A 16,792-nucleotide genomic window follows, 5' to 3' on the forward strand; every position below is an offset into this window, starting at 1 on the left:
AGAGAAATGAATTTCAGATAAAAGGCTTTGGCAGGTACTGAAAGTGAGGGAGTCAGGGAAGGCAATCAGAGTAATCAATCTTAGGAGGAGTAGCATGAAGCTGTGTATCAGAGATACACAGTCTCTCTAATGTCTCAATGAAATTCATAGGAGAAATGTAAAAGAAAGGCATTTATTAGACACCTACTTTTTTAAAATGCAAGGCTATTTCTCATAGTTACCTCTGTATACTCATGTATTTCTCCAGCTTAGCAGCTCAGGATTTAAAGCAGAGCACACATGCCTCTCTTGCCTTTTTACTTTTAATATAGGGAGAATCTGGTATTTGCTCCTGGTATTTGTATGAGTGTTTGTGGTGCCAGTTCCCAATATCGCTTCTTACACTGTTACAACATGAGACTGTACCGGAGAGTCTTGTTAAGCTCCTGAAATACAAACATTGATACTCTTAGAAGTATCAATGTGGGGGTTTTTTTCCTTGCACTTTTTAACCTAAAAAAAATACTTTCTAGTACTTTCATTGGACTTTTCTAGAATGAAACCAATCTGTTTTGAAGTTGGCTTTTTTCTCTTGTGGCAGCAGTTGTTGCTACTGTACTTCCTGAGCTAGTTAGAAGGAGCAGGGCAGAAGTAACCCAGAGCACAGGTTTGCATCAAGGAATCTGTGAGAATTCAGAAACAGAACATAAGAGCACAGTAAGACTGAGCTGTATTGTTCTCTAAATGATTTGAGTCTTTTTTATGTCACATACTATGTGACTTTCCATAGCACACAACTTTGCAGAGAGTGAAAGAAAACCACTAATTTAAAAAAAAAGCATTCTCTGCTTCTTAGACACAAGTGTTGGTAAGAAAACTAGATGTCTGAGAGCATTGGAATAGTTCAACAAACTGTCTGAAGGTCTTCACAAAGCCAGGCTAGAACACTGTCCTCAAATATTTTTTCAATGGGTAGTCCAGTAAATTGGAAACAGTCACAAAAATCTGTTTCTGCACAAGTTTAAGCAGCAGCAAAAGAACAGGGGAAAAAAACCCCTGATGTTGTTTTACACAAATACTGTTCACAGAAGGAAAACATATCAGCAGTAGCTCTGGTCACTGGGTCCCAAACTAGAAATAACTGGAAGTTAAATTACTGGGCAGTTGTCTGGATCTGTGGGAAATAATGCTGATGATTTCTGATTCACTTCAGTGTCTCTGAACCAGGGTTCTGATGTGAAATTTTGAGAATTGTGTTTCTGGATTTGGATATTACATTTGCCACAAAAAGCAAGGTGATTGGAAAGTGCTTCCCGGTTGGCAAAGGGTCTAATTTCACAGCTTTCTTTCCAGCAAAACCCAGGCAACAAGATGTGAGCAGTTCCAAGAAGAGCCTTCTGAGGACGCTCTTGCTTCTGTCACTGCAGTGTGAGTGCACATTTCCACAGCTGAGGATGCAGCTTCTGAAGTGTGTATTCACTTCTAAGGCTCCTATCTAAAATGTTGAGGGGATTTTTCCCTCCTTACTCCCTTCACAAAACAAACTCTCAGTTTCCAGGTGAAGCCTGTCATCATTAATCTAATCATACTTTGCACAGCCTTTGGGTTTTTTTTGCATCCTCAGCCTTGACCCAGTGATAAATCAGAGTAGCCGCCGCTGTAGGGGAAAGCTCAGTAATGTCAAAAGCTTCCTGGTGAATGTGCAATGGGAAGTCATTCAGCACTAAGTAAATAACCCTTGCAAGTCACACTGTTAGAAAAGATTGCTTCTACTCTTCCCTTGAGCAGGATGTCTCATATCTTGCTCCATATCACCATGGATCACAGCAGGATACCACAGGAAAGAATTTCTCACCTTCCAAGTCAGTCACTTCTTATGATAAATGCATTTGCAAGCTGCAGTGTAAAACTTAGTTAAAATTATAGCTGCTTTCACTTTTTGAGTTTGCAAAATTCCACTATTTCTGGTCTGTTTTAATGTCCTAACAAAATGTGACATTATTTCAGACTTCTGTTTTAGTGGAATCTGAAGTGTCCTATAGGTCTTTGGGGATTTTGTTTGTTTTGGTTTTTTTATACTGATATAATTAACTGTTGTTCTTGACTTAGGATACTTGTTAGAAGCATGTATGGTGTTTTGGATTTGGTTTTTTTGCTGTTCCAAAGGGAAAGGAAAAACACAGCCTCCACCACAAATCCCAGCATATCGTCTGAACAAGGGACATCTGTGTGAAGTTCTTGCTGGTTATTCTGTAGCATCTTTTATCTATGCATCTGCAATAGGTGAAAAGGAGATGAGAGAGAGGGAGAGAAGGCAGTTGGTCTTAAATCAGTGGGAGTCAGCTACCACAAAGATGCCAAGTTCATGTGCATAAATCCTGCCCTGGTTCATCAAGACAAATGGGTGAAGTTAACGTCAATCAGGTTGACACAAGTGATGTAGCTTTCCAGGACTGCAAAAATTTAAAGAAACTAAACAACAGTGCAAAAATCCTAAAGTTAATGTAATTACTAAGAGGAGTAGGACTTAAAACTGTAAATGCATTGCCCCAGTATGGCAAAGTATGGCTCTGGGGAAAGAAGAGGCTAAAACAAGACAGAGGATCATCTGAGATGAGGGAAATTCTTTCACACCTTCTGGAAACAGCAGCCCAAACCAGAGGATGGACTCTAGCATAACAGGTAACAATCTCACAGCTCCTCTTTCAGTGCTGGTTACTGTTTACCAACAGGACTTTAATTTGGAGGTGTCTGCTGGAACATGTGAAATTTCAAGGGAATAGAGAATATATAATGGAATGTGACAGTTCTTAAATTGCCCCAGGAAGCGGGCAAGTAACATAATTACCAGTTTGGTCTCAAAAGACACAGAAACTGGGGAACAAGAACCCAAATACAAGACAAGGAGATTATTTTCGTGAACTGAACTCTGGGAACTGGAGCAGGAAATCGTGTTAGGCGAGACAGTGAATGAGTTAGTGGTTGCAGAGTATTTCATTATGGATGACATCTTAGAAACACGAGAGAAGTCTCACACTTTAGTCTGGAAAGTTACCTCTGGATCTTGGTGAAACAAATTATCTACAGGCAATCTGAAATGTACTAAAGGCAGCATTAAGTGCTCTGTTACTAGAGGCACTGTTAGGACAACAGTGAAATGTGGTATCTTTAGGTGAAGATGATAGGCAGGGTCTGAAATATGTTTTGTAATTAAGCATTTCAAGGGTCTTAACTGCCAAAACACCCACAGAATCTGAAGGAGAGATGGATTCCTGTCCACTTACTGAGGGCTAGCTTATTAAAAGAAAAAGAAAACCACATTTTGCAAACAGAAAGAGTATGTGACTGCATACTCCAATGCCAAACATGCATGCACACAGCTGCTTACAATGAAGTCACATTGGAAAGATGTGGGGTTTTTTAAGCTTTTGGTGAATATTGTTTAGTCTGCACTGCACATTTGCAGGAGAGGTTAAGGAGGACATGAGTAACTGAAAGAGATGGCAGCAATGAAGTACCTGACATGGCTTGTATCCACAAATGGTGGGTATGTAATTACAACAAAAGGCTAGAGTGCTCTTTTGAGCTGAGCTGTTTTCAGGGACTGGCAAGTCACAAAGAAAAAAATTATGTCCTAATGGGTTCTGGTTTTAGTAAATTAAAAGGAATATCAGAGCCATTCTTTTGTCTATCAGCAATTTAATGCAGCAGAAGTAATCCTCAGGCCCTGATTTTTTTATTTGCTCAGAAAAAAGGGAAAAAGGTGACGTAATGCAAGTTTTTCTGCATCCAGTTTTCTGTTAGATATTTCAAAAACTATGGGGCGGAGGGGGATTTGTCCTGCTTTGGTCTTCTTTTTGCAATGTTTAACATCTTTGCATGAGATTTTTATACCTTAGATGTTTAATTTAGATTGAAGATATATGTGGTAAACACCCATGAAATATTCTGTAAAATGTCTCTCTACTGTACAAATTGAAAAAAAAAATTATCTTGTTGACTGAGAATGACTTTTAGAATGAAATTATAGGTCAGTTTAGTAGAGGAAAGTATTGTCCTAGAAGGCCTGAAATACTCATCATAGTTGATTGCCTTTGATAAAATGGCATCTGTGGACTTTTTGACCCTGAAAATGTCTTATGTAAAACCAGGGGTTTTTTTTGAGATTTCCCACCCTCTCTTTATTTGTGATGTCTATATTGAGCCACATCTTCAGCTGATGTGATTTCAGCTTTGCTTATTTCCATTGCCAAGGACTCACCGTGCTTAATTTTCCTTTGTTGAGTGAGTGTGATGTTCATTGTGTGATGTACAGGTATAGCTCATTGTTTTACTTCTGCATGTCAGCAAAATGAATCCTTCTCTCCCTCCATCCATCTCTGGGAGTGAGTTGTTTCTGTTGCAATGGATGTGTTCCCGAGGAACTGATACCCTGGTTAATTCTGAGTGCAGCTGAAACATATGTGAGCCCAGCTCTAATCTGTAGTGGCATCTTTTCCCAGCTGTCCCTGGTTGGTGCTCCTTAGTGACTGTGTGCCCTGGCAGCCAAAAGGGCCATCCATATCCTGGGATGGATCCAGCACAGCATCTCTGGCCAGTCAAGGGAGATCTGCTCTGTTCTGTGCTGCTGGAACCTCACCTTGAGTCCTGTGTGCAGTTTTGGGTGCCACCATATAAAAAAGAATCTAAAACTATTAGAAATCATCCAAAGGAGGGCCATGAATATGGAGAAGGGCCTTGAGAGGAAACCATACAAGGAGCAGCTGAGGTTGCTTGGTCAGTTCAGCCTGGAGGAGACCTCATACACCTGCCTGGGGGGGAAGCAGCATGACAGGCACTGATTTCTCTCTGGTGACCAGTGACAGAACCCGAGGAAATGGCCTGAAGCTGTGTCATGGAGATAGGGCCAGGATATTAGGAAAAGGTTTTTCCCCCTTAAGATGGTTATTCAGTGGAACAGGCTTCCCAGGGAAGTGATCGCAGCACCAAGCCTAACAGAGCTGAAAAAGTGTTTGGACAAGGTTCCCGAGCACATGGTGTTTGACTCTTGGGGCTGCCCTGTGCAGGGCTCCCCTCACAGCTCGTGTATGGTTCTTTTACTGGTATGGTTCTTTTTGTGGTTCTTTTACTGCTGCGCTCACCCCTGCTCCTGAGGAGAGCCGGGATCAGGACAAACCCTGCGGTGAAAGGGTCGTCTGTCCTTATGTCTGCAATCCCCTGGGTGTCCTGCCGCACAGCTCTACCCTCACTGCCGCGCCCGTTACCGTTCCAGCTCTCAAACCTCCGTGCACCGCCTGGGGAAGAGCCCAGGCACCACTCAGCCTGCCCTGAGGGCTGAGGGACGGGACTGCCGGCTTGCCAACCTCGCTGTGCCGCGGGAGAGCGCAGTCAGGAAGCAGCGGCAGCAGGGACACCCCGCTCCGGGAGCAGACAGCGGCAGCCCTCGGCCATCCCGGGGCACTCCCAGCACCGTCCCGGCGCCACGGGTCGCGGCGGGCGGGCGGGAGGCGCCGGGCGGAGCCGCAGCCGTCCCGCCCCTCACGGCCCCGCCCCGCTCCCACCGCCCCGGCCGAGGGGGCGGGCCGGGCGCGCCCCCGCGCAGACGCGGACGCGGCCGGGAGCGCGCAGGTGGCGGGCGGGCCGGCTGTGCGCGCCGCCGCGCGCCGGGTTCCGCCGGGGGCAGCGCGTCGCCGGCGGGCGGGGAGCGAGCGGGTGCCGGGTCTGAGCTGCCGCCGCCGCCGGCTTCTCACACGTGAAGGGCCGTAGGCGTCCCGCCGAGGAGCCCCGCTGTCCCGCAGTGCGGGGGCTGCCCCTCCGCCTGCCCTCCGGGCGCCGAGCCGCACCGCTCGCCCTCCCCCGCCGCTCTTGGGAGGCGTCGCGGCGCTGCCCCCGTGAGCGCTCCCCACGGGGTGGGCGTGGGGAAGGGTGGGTGCTGCGGCGGCCTCCCGTCCGCGGGCGTCCCAGCCCCGCCGGCGGTGGATGCGCCCGGGAGGAGCCGCCGAGCCCGCCCAGCCCTTCCAGCCCCCCGCGGGGGGGACGCGGGGACCGCCGCGATGACTTGACGCCGGGCCGGGCCGTGCCGTGCCATGGAGGGGATGACACGCTTCGCGGTGGCCGCGGCGCGGTGGCGGCCGGCGCTGCCCGCCCTGCTGCCGCTGCTGCTCGCCGTGCCGGCGCTGCGGGGCTCTCCCGCCGCAGGTAAGGGAACAAAGAGGGCCCGGGGGCAGGTGTGCGGGGCCCGGGGCCGTGCCGGCAGCGGGGCGGTGCGGTGCAGGGGGCGGCAGCGCCGGTAACAATGCGGCGGTGCCGGCGGGCGGGGGCCGGCGCGGCGCGGCCGGGGAGCTCCGCCAGAAAAGGCGCGCATTGTTCGCAGGCAGACCGCGAACGCTCCGGTGCGGGGCCGCGGCAGCCCCCAGGCTCCGACCCGCGGAGGAGAAGGAGAGAAGCGTGCGGGGACAAAGGGGACAGCCGGCGTTTGGAGCTCGGAGGGTGTCCTGTGCCGGGCAGCGGGCACCGCGCCGTGTGGCCTCAGCGGCCGGAGGTGCCCCGAGTCGGGCTGCGGTGGCACCTGCGGGGTACATGCAGGGCAGCCTGGCTCTCCTCCAGCTTTCGAGTAAGGAGGCATCGGGAGCCTCGCGAAACGCCCAAGACGACTTTCCAAGCACTGACTTGTGCGTGGAGAGAACGGTTCGGGCTCCAGAGGGTGGTGTGTTCAGTAGGTGTTTCGGAAAAATCATGAATCAGTGACCCCTTTTTTTTTTCTCTCGTCTTTTCTCTTGTGGCTCCAGGTATCAGAATTAGTCTGTAGTTAAGCAGACAGTTTAATCACAGAGATGTCTCATTTGGTTCTGGTCCCATAGCGCTTCTTGGTTCATCTTTAATACTTAAAAAAAGATAGTAATAACTATTATTTCATGGAAAGGTACAGTTTTGCTGTGATTAGGTTTTCATTTTGGTAGATAACAGGTATAAGGTAATACATTTTACTCAGCATCAGAAAGTTGTTGATAAGTGACAATAAGTGATAAGAGCCTGCAGTAACCTGTGTCATGAAGCAGACCAATTAGTGTTGACTCTTTTGTTCAAACACAGGAATTGTGGTGATTATTGCTGGGTGCTTAAGAACCCTTGGTGTTATAAAACATGCTTATCTCTTTATAATAATCCTTTATTCCACTTCAGAAAGTAGTTCATGTTTTGGAGGTGACTAGTTAGCTTTTCAGAGAAGTTACACTCTCTTCCAGCTCCCGTCATAGCCTAGGAGAGATGTTCCAGGCTACGTGAAAATTGATATTTCATTGTAAACTTCAGTGATTTTTCTTAAATAAAACAGATTTTGCATACAAATAGAAGGCAAAGCACTAGGTTTGTAAGTTGGAAATTTACTTGTGGTTTTTTGCCTCTGAGAATTGCTGGGTTTCTTCTGTATTTTCATAGTAAGTCCTTGAAGGCTCTTGTTTGTTTCTTTGGTACATAGTAGCTTTTAATTAAACGTGGCTGTGAATTTCTGTAAACATTTGTGTGATTCTTGTGCATTCTTGTATAACTTGAAAACAGCAGTAGAAAAGTTATGTAACTCAGCCAGTGTTTGAGCTGCTGGAAGAGCGTACTTAGAGACAACAGATCTTGCCCAAAGCTCTGCTTTCCTGCTCAGTTTATGGCAGGAGCCTTTAAGCTGTTTTGATTTGAGAGTCCTCTATGTTTTCAATTTCCACTGGGCATGTGAATCATGCACAATGAACTTGAGGATACTGACAGTAAACTTGCTCTTCAGAGGATGCTTTTTTTATTGACATCTCAGAAATGGTCCATTGGTTGCAGAGATTTAAAGTCTGCAAGTTGAAGAGAGCAAGGATATCTTGTTCCTTTTTGTTAAGGTGAAATGCTTTATTTGAAAGCATGGCAGAAATCTGATTTCTCTTTCTGGGGTCCATAAGTTTTAGAGAACACCATCTTTATCAGAATCTTGTCTTAGTGTTGAATGTTTTGATGGTGTAATGGATGTTGTGAAGCAGAAGAGCTGTATACTGATCAAATGCCCTAGGTTTGGGCAGCTTTCACTTAACTGACCAACAGATTTACAACTCTCGTAAATCTCTCTAGGGTGCAGTTCATTTGCCTTTCAGTGATATGGTCTTGACCAGTCTAGGGGACAGCAAGAGCAAACTCCTACAGCTCTGAGTTACACAGAAGGAGCATACAGTAAGAGTGGAATGGGCACTTACTGCAGTTGAAATAGCAAGGACAATACTTAAGAAAATTTAGTAGTTAAACAACTTGGGTTTTGGAATGCTTGATCCAGCTCCCACAAAAGTCACATGTTGCTGAATCAGGGCTGCAGCCTCTCCAGTTAAGCAGATGCTGAACCCTTAGTGTGTGGTTGGACACCAGTGTGCTGAAGGTGGGTTTGCCTTTGAGCACCTCAGTGAAGCAGGGCCTTGGCCAGGCTATTTGAATTTCTTGCTGCTCAGCACAGGCTGTGTTTTTGCTTTTGTTCCATTGCACAATCTGCACAACTCCCGCACTAACAATCAAGAGGATTTATCTTGTCTCGCTGTGCTGTTTTCATGGGAGGGAGGAGAACTCTGTGTTGTGGACTCTGAAAAGATTGCAGTGAGTCTCCTCAGAGACTCAGGGACCAAGGGCAAGTTGTGGAGGTCAAGCAGGGAATCAGATGTAGCTGCCTTATGGGAGAGTTGCAGGATATTGTTTATTCAACTTAATTGCATTAGTCTGTTGCAAACACTTGAGTTGGCATCACATCTCTTGTGGCCAGTTGAGCTTGTCAAGCTTGCTTCCAGTTCATTTTCACAGAAGACCCATATGGTTGGAGGATTCTCTTTATGACTGCTTTCTATGCTGTGCTAGCTTTATTTATGTCAGCCTCGTGTCTACAAGCTACACTTGTAGTCCTGCCAGAGGAAATGTGTTTTTTGTTTGCATGTTCTTTCAAGAAGTAAGAATGCTAAACAAGCTAGTGGACAGTGCAGCTTTTTGTTCAGTGATGTCTGTTTTGTGAGGGCTTTTTGTGAAGCAAAGTCTTTGACTTCTCAGGCAGGGCTGGGGCTTGAAATACAGCATGACTTCAGCAAAGCAGGCTTTGACCTACCTTGGGTGATAGATTTCAGGAACTGGGCACGTTGAAGAGCAGTGACTTCTTGCTGCAGCACAAATCTTTGTCTTGGGAAGGTGGCGATTGTGGTAAATGGCAGGTTCTGACATCCCAATTCTTGCTTGTCAGTTCAGAATGTGTGTGCATGTGTGGGAGTTGCTTGGGAGAGAAGTGAAGCAGAATAGACTTCTTAATAACACAGTCTCACTTCAGCTGTGGGAGACATGGCTTTCCTTCATTTGAAAGTAAATCTCATTGTGGCTGATGTCCTAAACTAGCAGAGAGTCTCCAGCTCTGCCCATTGTGGCAGACAGAATGAATAACACTGGTTGTGTAAGAGTTTTTGTGGATGCTGTCCTTAAGTACCAGTGTGTCTCCAGCCTGGCCTGTTGTGGCATACAGCATAATGAATGCTAATTGCATAAGAGTTATTAAATACAGTGTGTCCTGGGAACCTGTGTATGAGGAAAAAAAGCTGCAAGGAAATGGTTATCCTTTAAATTTTGTCTTACTTTAGTAAAACAGTAGCGTTAAATGAACTTAATTGTGTAGTCAATTTCTATTTTGGTTCATGTAGAAGAATCCCATTCTCATGGAGTCCTTGTAAGTATGGACAGTTTTTCACTCTGGAGTTACCTGATGTGAAGCCTTTCTAGCTCCTGAAAAGTCATATCTTTCTATGCCTTTTTGCAGTGATTGCCAAACACACATGAACTCAATAACAAATTTGATTGATACTCCCTAAATGTACTGTGTTTTCAGCTGTTGATGTAACTGGAGACAGCTGTTTTGGAAGACTAAGGAAAAACCTTTTAAAAGTGCAATTCATTAGTGGTGTCTTTTTTTTTTTTATTTGGTAACAACACATGAGATTAGGGGGGAAAGAAAAGATAAAATTGACTATCTGTACTCACATCACTCATTTGTCAGTGTAATTAATGGCATGTAAAATGCCCAAATAAATATGGGAAATGGGCCTAATTGTTCTAGATCTTACTTAAGCTGTGAGATGTGTCTAAGAAATATTTCTGCTTTGCAGTGGAGTTGAGAACAAACTTAAATATTTCAATTGAAATTTTGTAAAGTGTGCATTTAGCTAGGGGCTGAAGCTTTTTCTTCTTTGCAAAATGTCAGTTGGAAGAGTTCAGCAGCTTCTGATGTTGAGGCAAGAGGAAAACAATGGCTTCTGCTTTGAGTTCTGCCAGCTTCTTTTCTGAACAGCTTTAATACCCTTATGCTTTGGAGCAGTGCAGTTAAACTTTGCTGGATTGTGTCTGCTCTGAGGGGATGTTTTCTCCAGTCTTGCTTTGAGAGGGACTTTTCTTTTCTGAAAGCTTGTAATGACTGAATTTAGGTAGACATGGCTACATTAGAGAAGATGACTTTTTTTTTTGTCAGCTGAAGCTTGAATATGGACTATTTTTGTGGGACCTCACCTACCTGTCAGTACTGACCTGGAATATATGTGTTGCCTGGGCAGATGTACTCAGCACTCTTCCCATAGTCTGAAATGTTAGGGGAAAGATTGGACTTTGCTATGAAAGTCTATCTAAGCTGCTCCAGAAGCGGGACTGGACTGAGCTTCATGACTGAGAACTGAGCACCTTCCTGCCTTGTTTTTAAGGCCATGTTTCTGTTATGTAATGCTTTGCTTTCTTTAGGGTGTCTTTGGCATCTGCCTCCTGGTGCTCTTTGGTGGTCTTTGATTGCACCAGGCCCAAGGGGGCAAACAGAAATAAGTCCTTAGAAGGAGCCAACATGGGACTTAGGATTAATTTGGAGTAGGGTCTGAGGATCTTTCAGGCACTCTTCAGCATGTTGATGAGATGTGTCCAGAAACCTGGAAGTTGTAGGAGGGGAAGAGACACAAATTGCAAGAAGGTTTGTCAGATGAAAGAAACTGGAACTGGCAGGGCACAAAGAGTGGGACGCAGGACAGTAGGTCAAGAGTGTAAAATAGGTCTGTAGATGAGAGAAACTGCAATGCAGAAATTAATCCTAGGTGAAGCAAGCAATGCAGTTTGATAGTAGGATAAGCACACTGGGAAACACAGATGGACTCAGTTTAAAAAAGGAAAATAAGCATTAAAAAAAAATAGCGTTGAAAGGATGAATCAGAGGTGGGGAAGACAAGGGGCTGGGACAAGACTGGAGGAGATGTGACCAAAAGCATCAAGCTTGCAAATTAAAAATGGGAAAATGTGTGCCTGCTGCTGTGGGACACTTCCTTCAGAATTTGGCACAGAATTTAGGGCTTCAGAGTGTTGGTCCTTTTCTCCTCTTAGCCAGAAGCATGGTAATCTGCTGCTGCTCCTTAGAACATTTCATGAATGTGAATGAATCAGCCTTGTGACAGAAGTGTTTTTCTAAGTTTGTTTTAAGAACTGGAAAAATTCCTCCACAAAAATTGTAGCAGCATATGAAGACTGCAGAGACAAAAATCAGCAAGTTGGAAATACTGACGTTAAAATAACCTATTAATCCATACAGAGGTTTTAAATTTCTGTACCTGCAAGCTGTTGTACAGCTATGGTCACAAGGCATGTGTCCATATAGATAATATTTATAGCTATAGAGGCACCTGCACATGAACACACCTGCATACAGGACCATCATTGTGCTCAAGGACTGATCCTGTTCTGGGGAAAAATGGGAACTGGCTAGCAAATGAAAAAGTCTGTAGGACTCCTTTGTAGCAGATGTTTGAGGTGTGACATGAAAGGAGGGACAGGGAAGTTCAAATAGAGGTTTTGCTGTTAATGTAATTAAATGCTGTTCTAGACAATTGAGTTGTGTTGCTGTTGCAGAGTTTCAGTGATGCTCAAGTTGCTTAAACCAAGCTTCCCACAGGTGGTCACTAGCTGTGTGTGTTCCTCATTTACTGGATGTCAGACCTCTGGGATCTGTGTTGCAGAAATGCTGAGTGCTTCCAGCTGCCAAAGAAATCTGGGGAAGCTGTTCGTAAATAGATGTTGTGTCTGAAATTCTAAATACTAATTAATGTTTCAAATTAGGCTCTCAGAATTTGACCTTGTTTCTCAGTTTCACCATTTGTAAAATGTGATTTCTCAGATGCAGTTCCTCATTTGATTTTCAAGATCCTAAGGAATGTCCAGATGCAATAACAGTGAGCAAAAAAAGTTAGTCAGAAAGCCAGATTTTTGTCTTGAGAACAGTAAAGATCCAGCAGATGATAAACCAGTCTGCAGAACTTGACTCTACACAAAGCAAGTGTAAGAAATAAAACTAGTTGTAAGCAAATAGAAAGTAACAGGTGTTGGTGGAACATGATATATTTACCACACCAAGACTTTTTAGTGAGTTAGCTCACCTTAGGGATGAGAAGATGTACTATGTATCAAGGTGCAGCAGGATTTTGATGTTGGGGTTTTTTATAAATCAAATATTCTTTAAAAGAAATCATGGTTATGTTTGCTCACTTTCAGTTTTAGCAGTTTCAGCTTACATCTCCTACCCCTCCAGTTGCTCTTCATATGCAAACTATTTTCTAGCCCTTTTAGTCCTTTTCCATTCTCCCCTCTGATTTAGAGAGGCTTCTCTTCTGTGAATTAATATCCTGTATAGAACTTTGATTTGGCTTCAGCCATCTGGTCAAGACAGCATGTTAGGTCTTGAACATTTGAAATAGATAAGAGGCTAAAATTCACCTGCAAGTAAGGGGAAGAGGAGGGAGGAATGGTGGAAACACAGTAAATCAAGGACCTGAAATCCATGATTTTCAGTAAGGAACATGCATAATAGTGTCATACTGAAGGACTTGAAAACCTGTTTAGCTCTAGGATGGGGACCAGACAATGCAGTAGTGTTGTATTAAGGGCCTGGTGTATATCAGGGATCGTGGACAGAATGGGATTCACCAGGATCCCAGTGGTACTGGGCCTATCCTGTGCAATAACTCATTGGTTTTCTTCAGTAGCACAAGAGCTCCAGCTGGAATGCAGTGTCTAGTAAAGGGCCTTGTCCTTCAAGGAGGAGACAGGCTACCAGAGACAGTTCAGTTTGCAGAACTGTTGGGAATGTCTAATCTAGAAAAAATGCCAGAGGGACAGGACTTTATTCAAACATATAAGATATTAATATAAAATATTAAACATAAAGGGAAATTGTATAAATAGTTGTTTATGTTGAGGAAGAAAAGAGGACTTGAATTCAAGTGGACAAGACAGGTTTTCTAACTGCTGATCTTTTTAACAGTGGGGATAATGAAACTGTGAATTGCATGGTTTGGGGCAATAATGTAATGTGTCACTGGAGTTGACAGATGAGCTTGTAGAATGATCTAACAGAAGAGGATTGTAACAGTGATATGAAGTACTTTGCAGTTCTGGTTTTGTGAGTTACTACAAATAATAAATAACAAATAAATGTCATTTATGTGCAGACTGCAGCTTTGGGACTAATATTATTTATTACTGAGAACTTTGGTGTACTGATCAGGTGAAGAAACAATCTGTGGGTTTTATGTTGGTTGATTTTTAGGATTAACATTTTTTAAGCTTTCAGAGAACATTTTGTAATCCTTGTTGCAGTGTTTTTATCCATGGTACTAACAGGCAGGATAAACACACTAACTTTCTAAGTTGCCCTCTGTGCAAGGTCAGTTTGTGAAGCATTTCAGAATGCTGCATCACTGAGAGGTTATCACTGAGAAAACAGCTACAAATAGTGGTGTGGATGTGAATCTGCATGTCTTTATTCATCAACTGAATTATTACTAGCATTTTTATATTTCAGAGGTGGGATAGAGAGAGGCAGTATTGAAGAAAACACTTCATTGCTATTTCTATGAAATGTGTAGTTGGTCAAGCTGGGAACTTCTTCATCCTGGCACAGAAATCAGGATTTGCCCTTGTCCTTAGCAAAGGGAGTGAGGGTGCAAGCAAGAGGCCCTGAGTGATGCAAGACAATTGGGAGACTGGGCAAAGAAATGACACCAGACCAAAGCTTCAGCTGCCGCGTTCTGTGTGCTGCCATCTGTGGGTCTGTGTCAAAGGGAGAAGACAAATCTTTAGTTCTCCAGTAGCTGAGAGACATCAGTTCTCCCACCTGGCACCCTGAGTGGAGCAGCAAGTGCTGTAGGATAGCAGCAGGGGTGTCCTGGCCAGAGCTGTGAGCTTGTTGGGCTGGGCTCAGGTGTGTGAAGTTCTCAGTTCTGACAAAGCTTTTCTGGGCAGTTAAGGCAGTGTGGGGCTGTCTTTGTGCCCTCTCTCTGAGATTGGTTACTGTGGCAGGGTGAGAGCAAGGGGGGATACAAACTTTGGTCAGGAGGATACTGAAATAAGGAGCAGCAGAGATAACCCTGGACTGGAGCTGTACTCAGAGCAGATGAAATTTGGAATATAGATTAGGGTATCAGTAATGGAAGGTGTTGTGCTAAGAGGAGGGCTGCTTGATGTTGCAGGTTTGGAGGGGTTTTTGTGGCTGCCCTGAATATTGACTTGAGCATCCTCACTTTAGAGCTTGCCTTAGAGCTGTGGAGAAGGGCATTGTCTAAATGGGTAGCTGCTAGTTTTAACAGAAAACTCTCAGGTGTCTGGTAAGATAAACTCAAGAACTCTAAATGCACTCTGAAAATAAATGGTCACATAGGACAGTCACATAGTACAGGTGAAGATTTATTTTTTTTTAAAGTAGCATTGATACAATATACAGATTTTGTTTTCAGCCTCTTTGTTCTTAATTCACACCCTCTTGGACTGAATTTCTTACTGAATCTTTTGATACAGAAAAAGAAAATGAAGCTGTTATGAATTCTTATAAGAAAAGAAGACTCTCCCTTTTTTGCTCCCCACCAGTAGTGTATTGAGCTGGTATGTGGAGAGTCTCTAAGTAAACTTCTTTCCTTATTTAAAGGCAGCTGTTTAATGCTGCAGGGTGGTGCAGGGAGCATTTATTCTTCCAGCTGGGTGTGAACTTGATTAGATGTTGAGCCTGTCTCACCTTTTCCTGTGGCTCGTAATTCTCTTGTAAATAAATTCCTCCTCTTGTATGCAGATTGCAGCGAGCTCTGCTCAACCACAAAGCCACAAGGACACAGCTGAGCTTTACTTGCAGACAAAGCTCCGAGCATTTATGGAGCAGACCCCTCTGGGCTGGAATCAGGTTACTGTTTGAATGGGAGACAGGCGATTGTTTGTCAGCTTCACTGGATTCTGCTTGGGTAACTCCTCCTGTGGTGGCTGTACTTAAAACTGAAGCTGCTGCTGAGCTGGGACAAGCTTGTGTGATATATTAGGATAGAAATTGCACGTCACAGAACAAAATCCTGATCTAGAGCAGAAGTCTGGTTGGAAGATGTTTTCAATTAAAATCTGTCAGTGACCTTACTTCCTGTGCTTGTGGTGAAGGATGAAACAGATTTGGGCTTCCAGCCATTGACATTCAATTTTTAGAAGATGTAATTTGTTCCATTCTGAAAGAACAAAAAAAGATAATTTTCCTTTGTCTTCCCAGTGTGTATGTGCTTTTTATAGTAACTTGGTTTTAAAAATTACATAAATGCTTATCAACATGGTAATCAAAGTTTCCTCAAGAAATCTTCTCCAATATTAATACCAGCAAGGAAGTTTCAAGAAAATAAATTCTGTCAGTCTTTTTACTTTGTTTACCTCTGTGAGCAGTTACTTTGTTGCTTCTACCACAACCATGTTCTTAAAACTGTAAAATTTGTCAGAAGGATTAGGGAAGCTGAGGAATGTGAAATGAAAGTAAATCCAGTTTCTTTTTTTGAATTGACTGGATTCCAAGCAGGCGGTGTCACTTGAAGGTATAATCTTCTTAACGTCCTGGGAATATTAGAAACTTAGAAACAAAACTGAATAAAATTTCTGTACTGACCTATTCTTGTGATTCTTTAGTATTTACCACTGCTATTTGCCATATGTAAAGTTTATGCAGAGAAATCAGGGGAATATAGGCCTAGAAACCTTAAAGAGGTTCTTTCAGATTTTTTCTAAAATAACGCTCAAATGATGGTTTTGATGTATTTTTTTAATGAGCCAAAGCCATAGTTGAAACATGCTATCGATGTGTGAAACTGCACTAACAATTCAGAATGGTTGTATTATTTTGTATTTGGAAATAAAACTCAGTCATTGGAGAATAGAATGCAGTGTTATGTTGGATCATATATTTAGTAAAAACATCTATGTGACTTAGATGAGATACTTCAGAAATATTCCCCAGTACCTTCCTTCATTCCTAAATAGTATCAGCCTTGGAGGCCACATCTAAAACTTGTAATCTGTAAATATGATTCGTTCTCTGTAAATATGATATGTAAATGTGAAAGTTAAGTAGCTTTCTAGATATTTTCAAAAGCAGAAATAAATATTTTACATCTTCCAAATGCAGGTGCAAGCGTTAATATGCTTTATGAAGCCAAGTATGCTGAATTGAGTGAATACTTATAGCTCCTACTTCTATTTCTCCTAATCAGAAATTACATTTCTAATGCATTAGTGGACTTGGGGTTTATGAAAATGTATTTTGAGATTTGATGCTTTTAGTTTTGAGACAGTTGGAAAATATGAGGATATTACCAGTAGGATAAAAGTAATGGATTAAATCCAACAGCAGCTATTTGGTTTCTTTGGAGTGTTTAAGATCAGTTCTTGTGGATGGAATTATTTGTAGGAGGACAGGTGAAAAGCACAGGTGCATGCTAAGTATAGTTTGTTG

At 43.5% G+C, this 16,792-nt stretch overlaps 1 protein-coding gene across 4 annotated transcripts in view; it reads left to right on the forward strand.

Moving 5' to 3' along the window:
• Positions 1-5,633: 5,633 nt before the first annotated feature.
• KIAA1549 (KIAA1549 ortholog) overlaps positions 5,634-16,792 on the forward strand; it is a 145,036-nt gene continuing 133,877 nt past the window's right edge. For 3 of the 4 annotated variants that reach the window (XM_064737383.1, XM_064737399.1, XM_064737394.1), the window contains exon 1: positions 5,634-6,177. In XM_064737383.1, the coding sequence (XP_064593453.1) occupies positions 6,066-6,177 (112 nt within the window). In that variant the 5' untranslated portion in view covers positions 5,634-6,065. Of the gene's footprint in view, positions 6,178-6,543; positions 6,593-16,792 lie in introns of those variants that run through there. The other variant, XM_064737391.1, reaches the window with a different exon arrangement.

This window comes from Zonotrichia leucophrys, chromosome 1A (assembly GCF_028769735.1).
Source record: "Zonotrichia leucophrys gambelii isolate GWCS_2022_RI chromosome 1A, RI_Zleu_2.0, whole genome shotgun sequence".
NCBI classification, from domain to species: Eukaryota; Metazoa; Chordata; class Aves; order Passeriformes; family Passerellidae; genus Zonotrichia; species Zonotrichia leucophrys.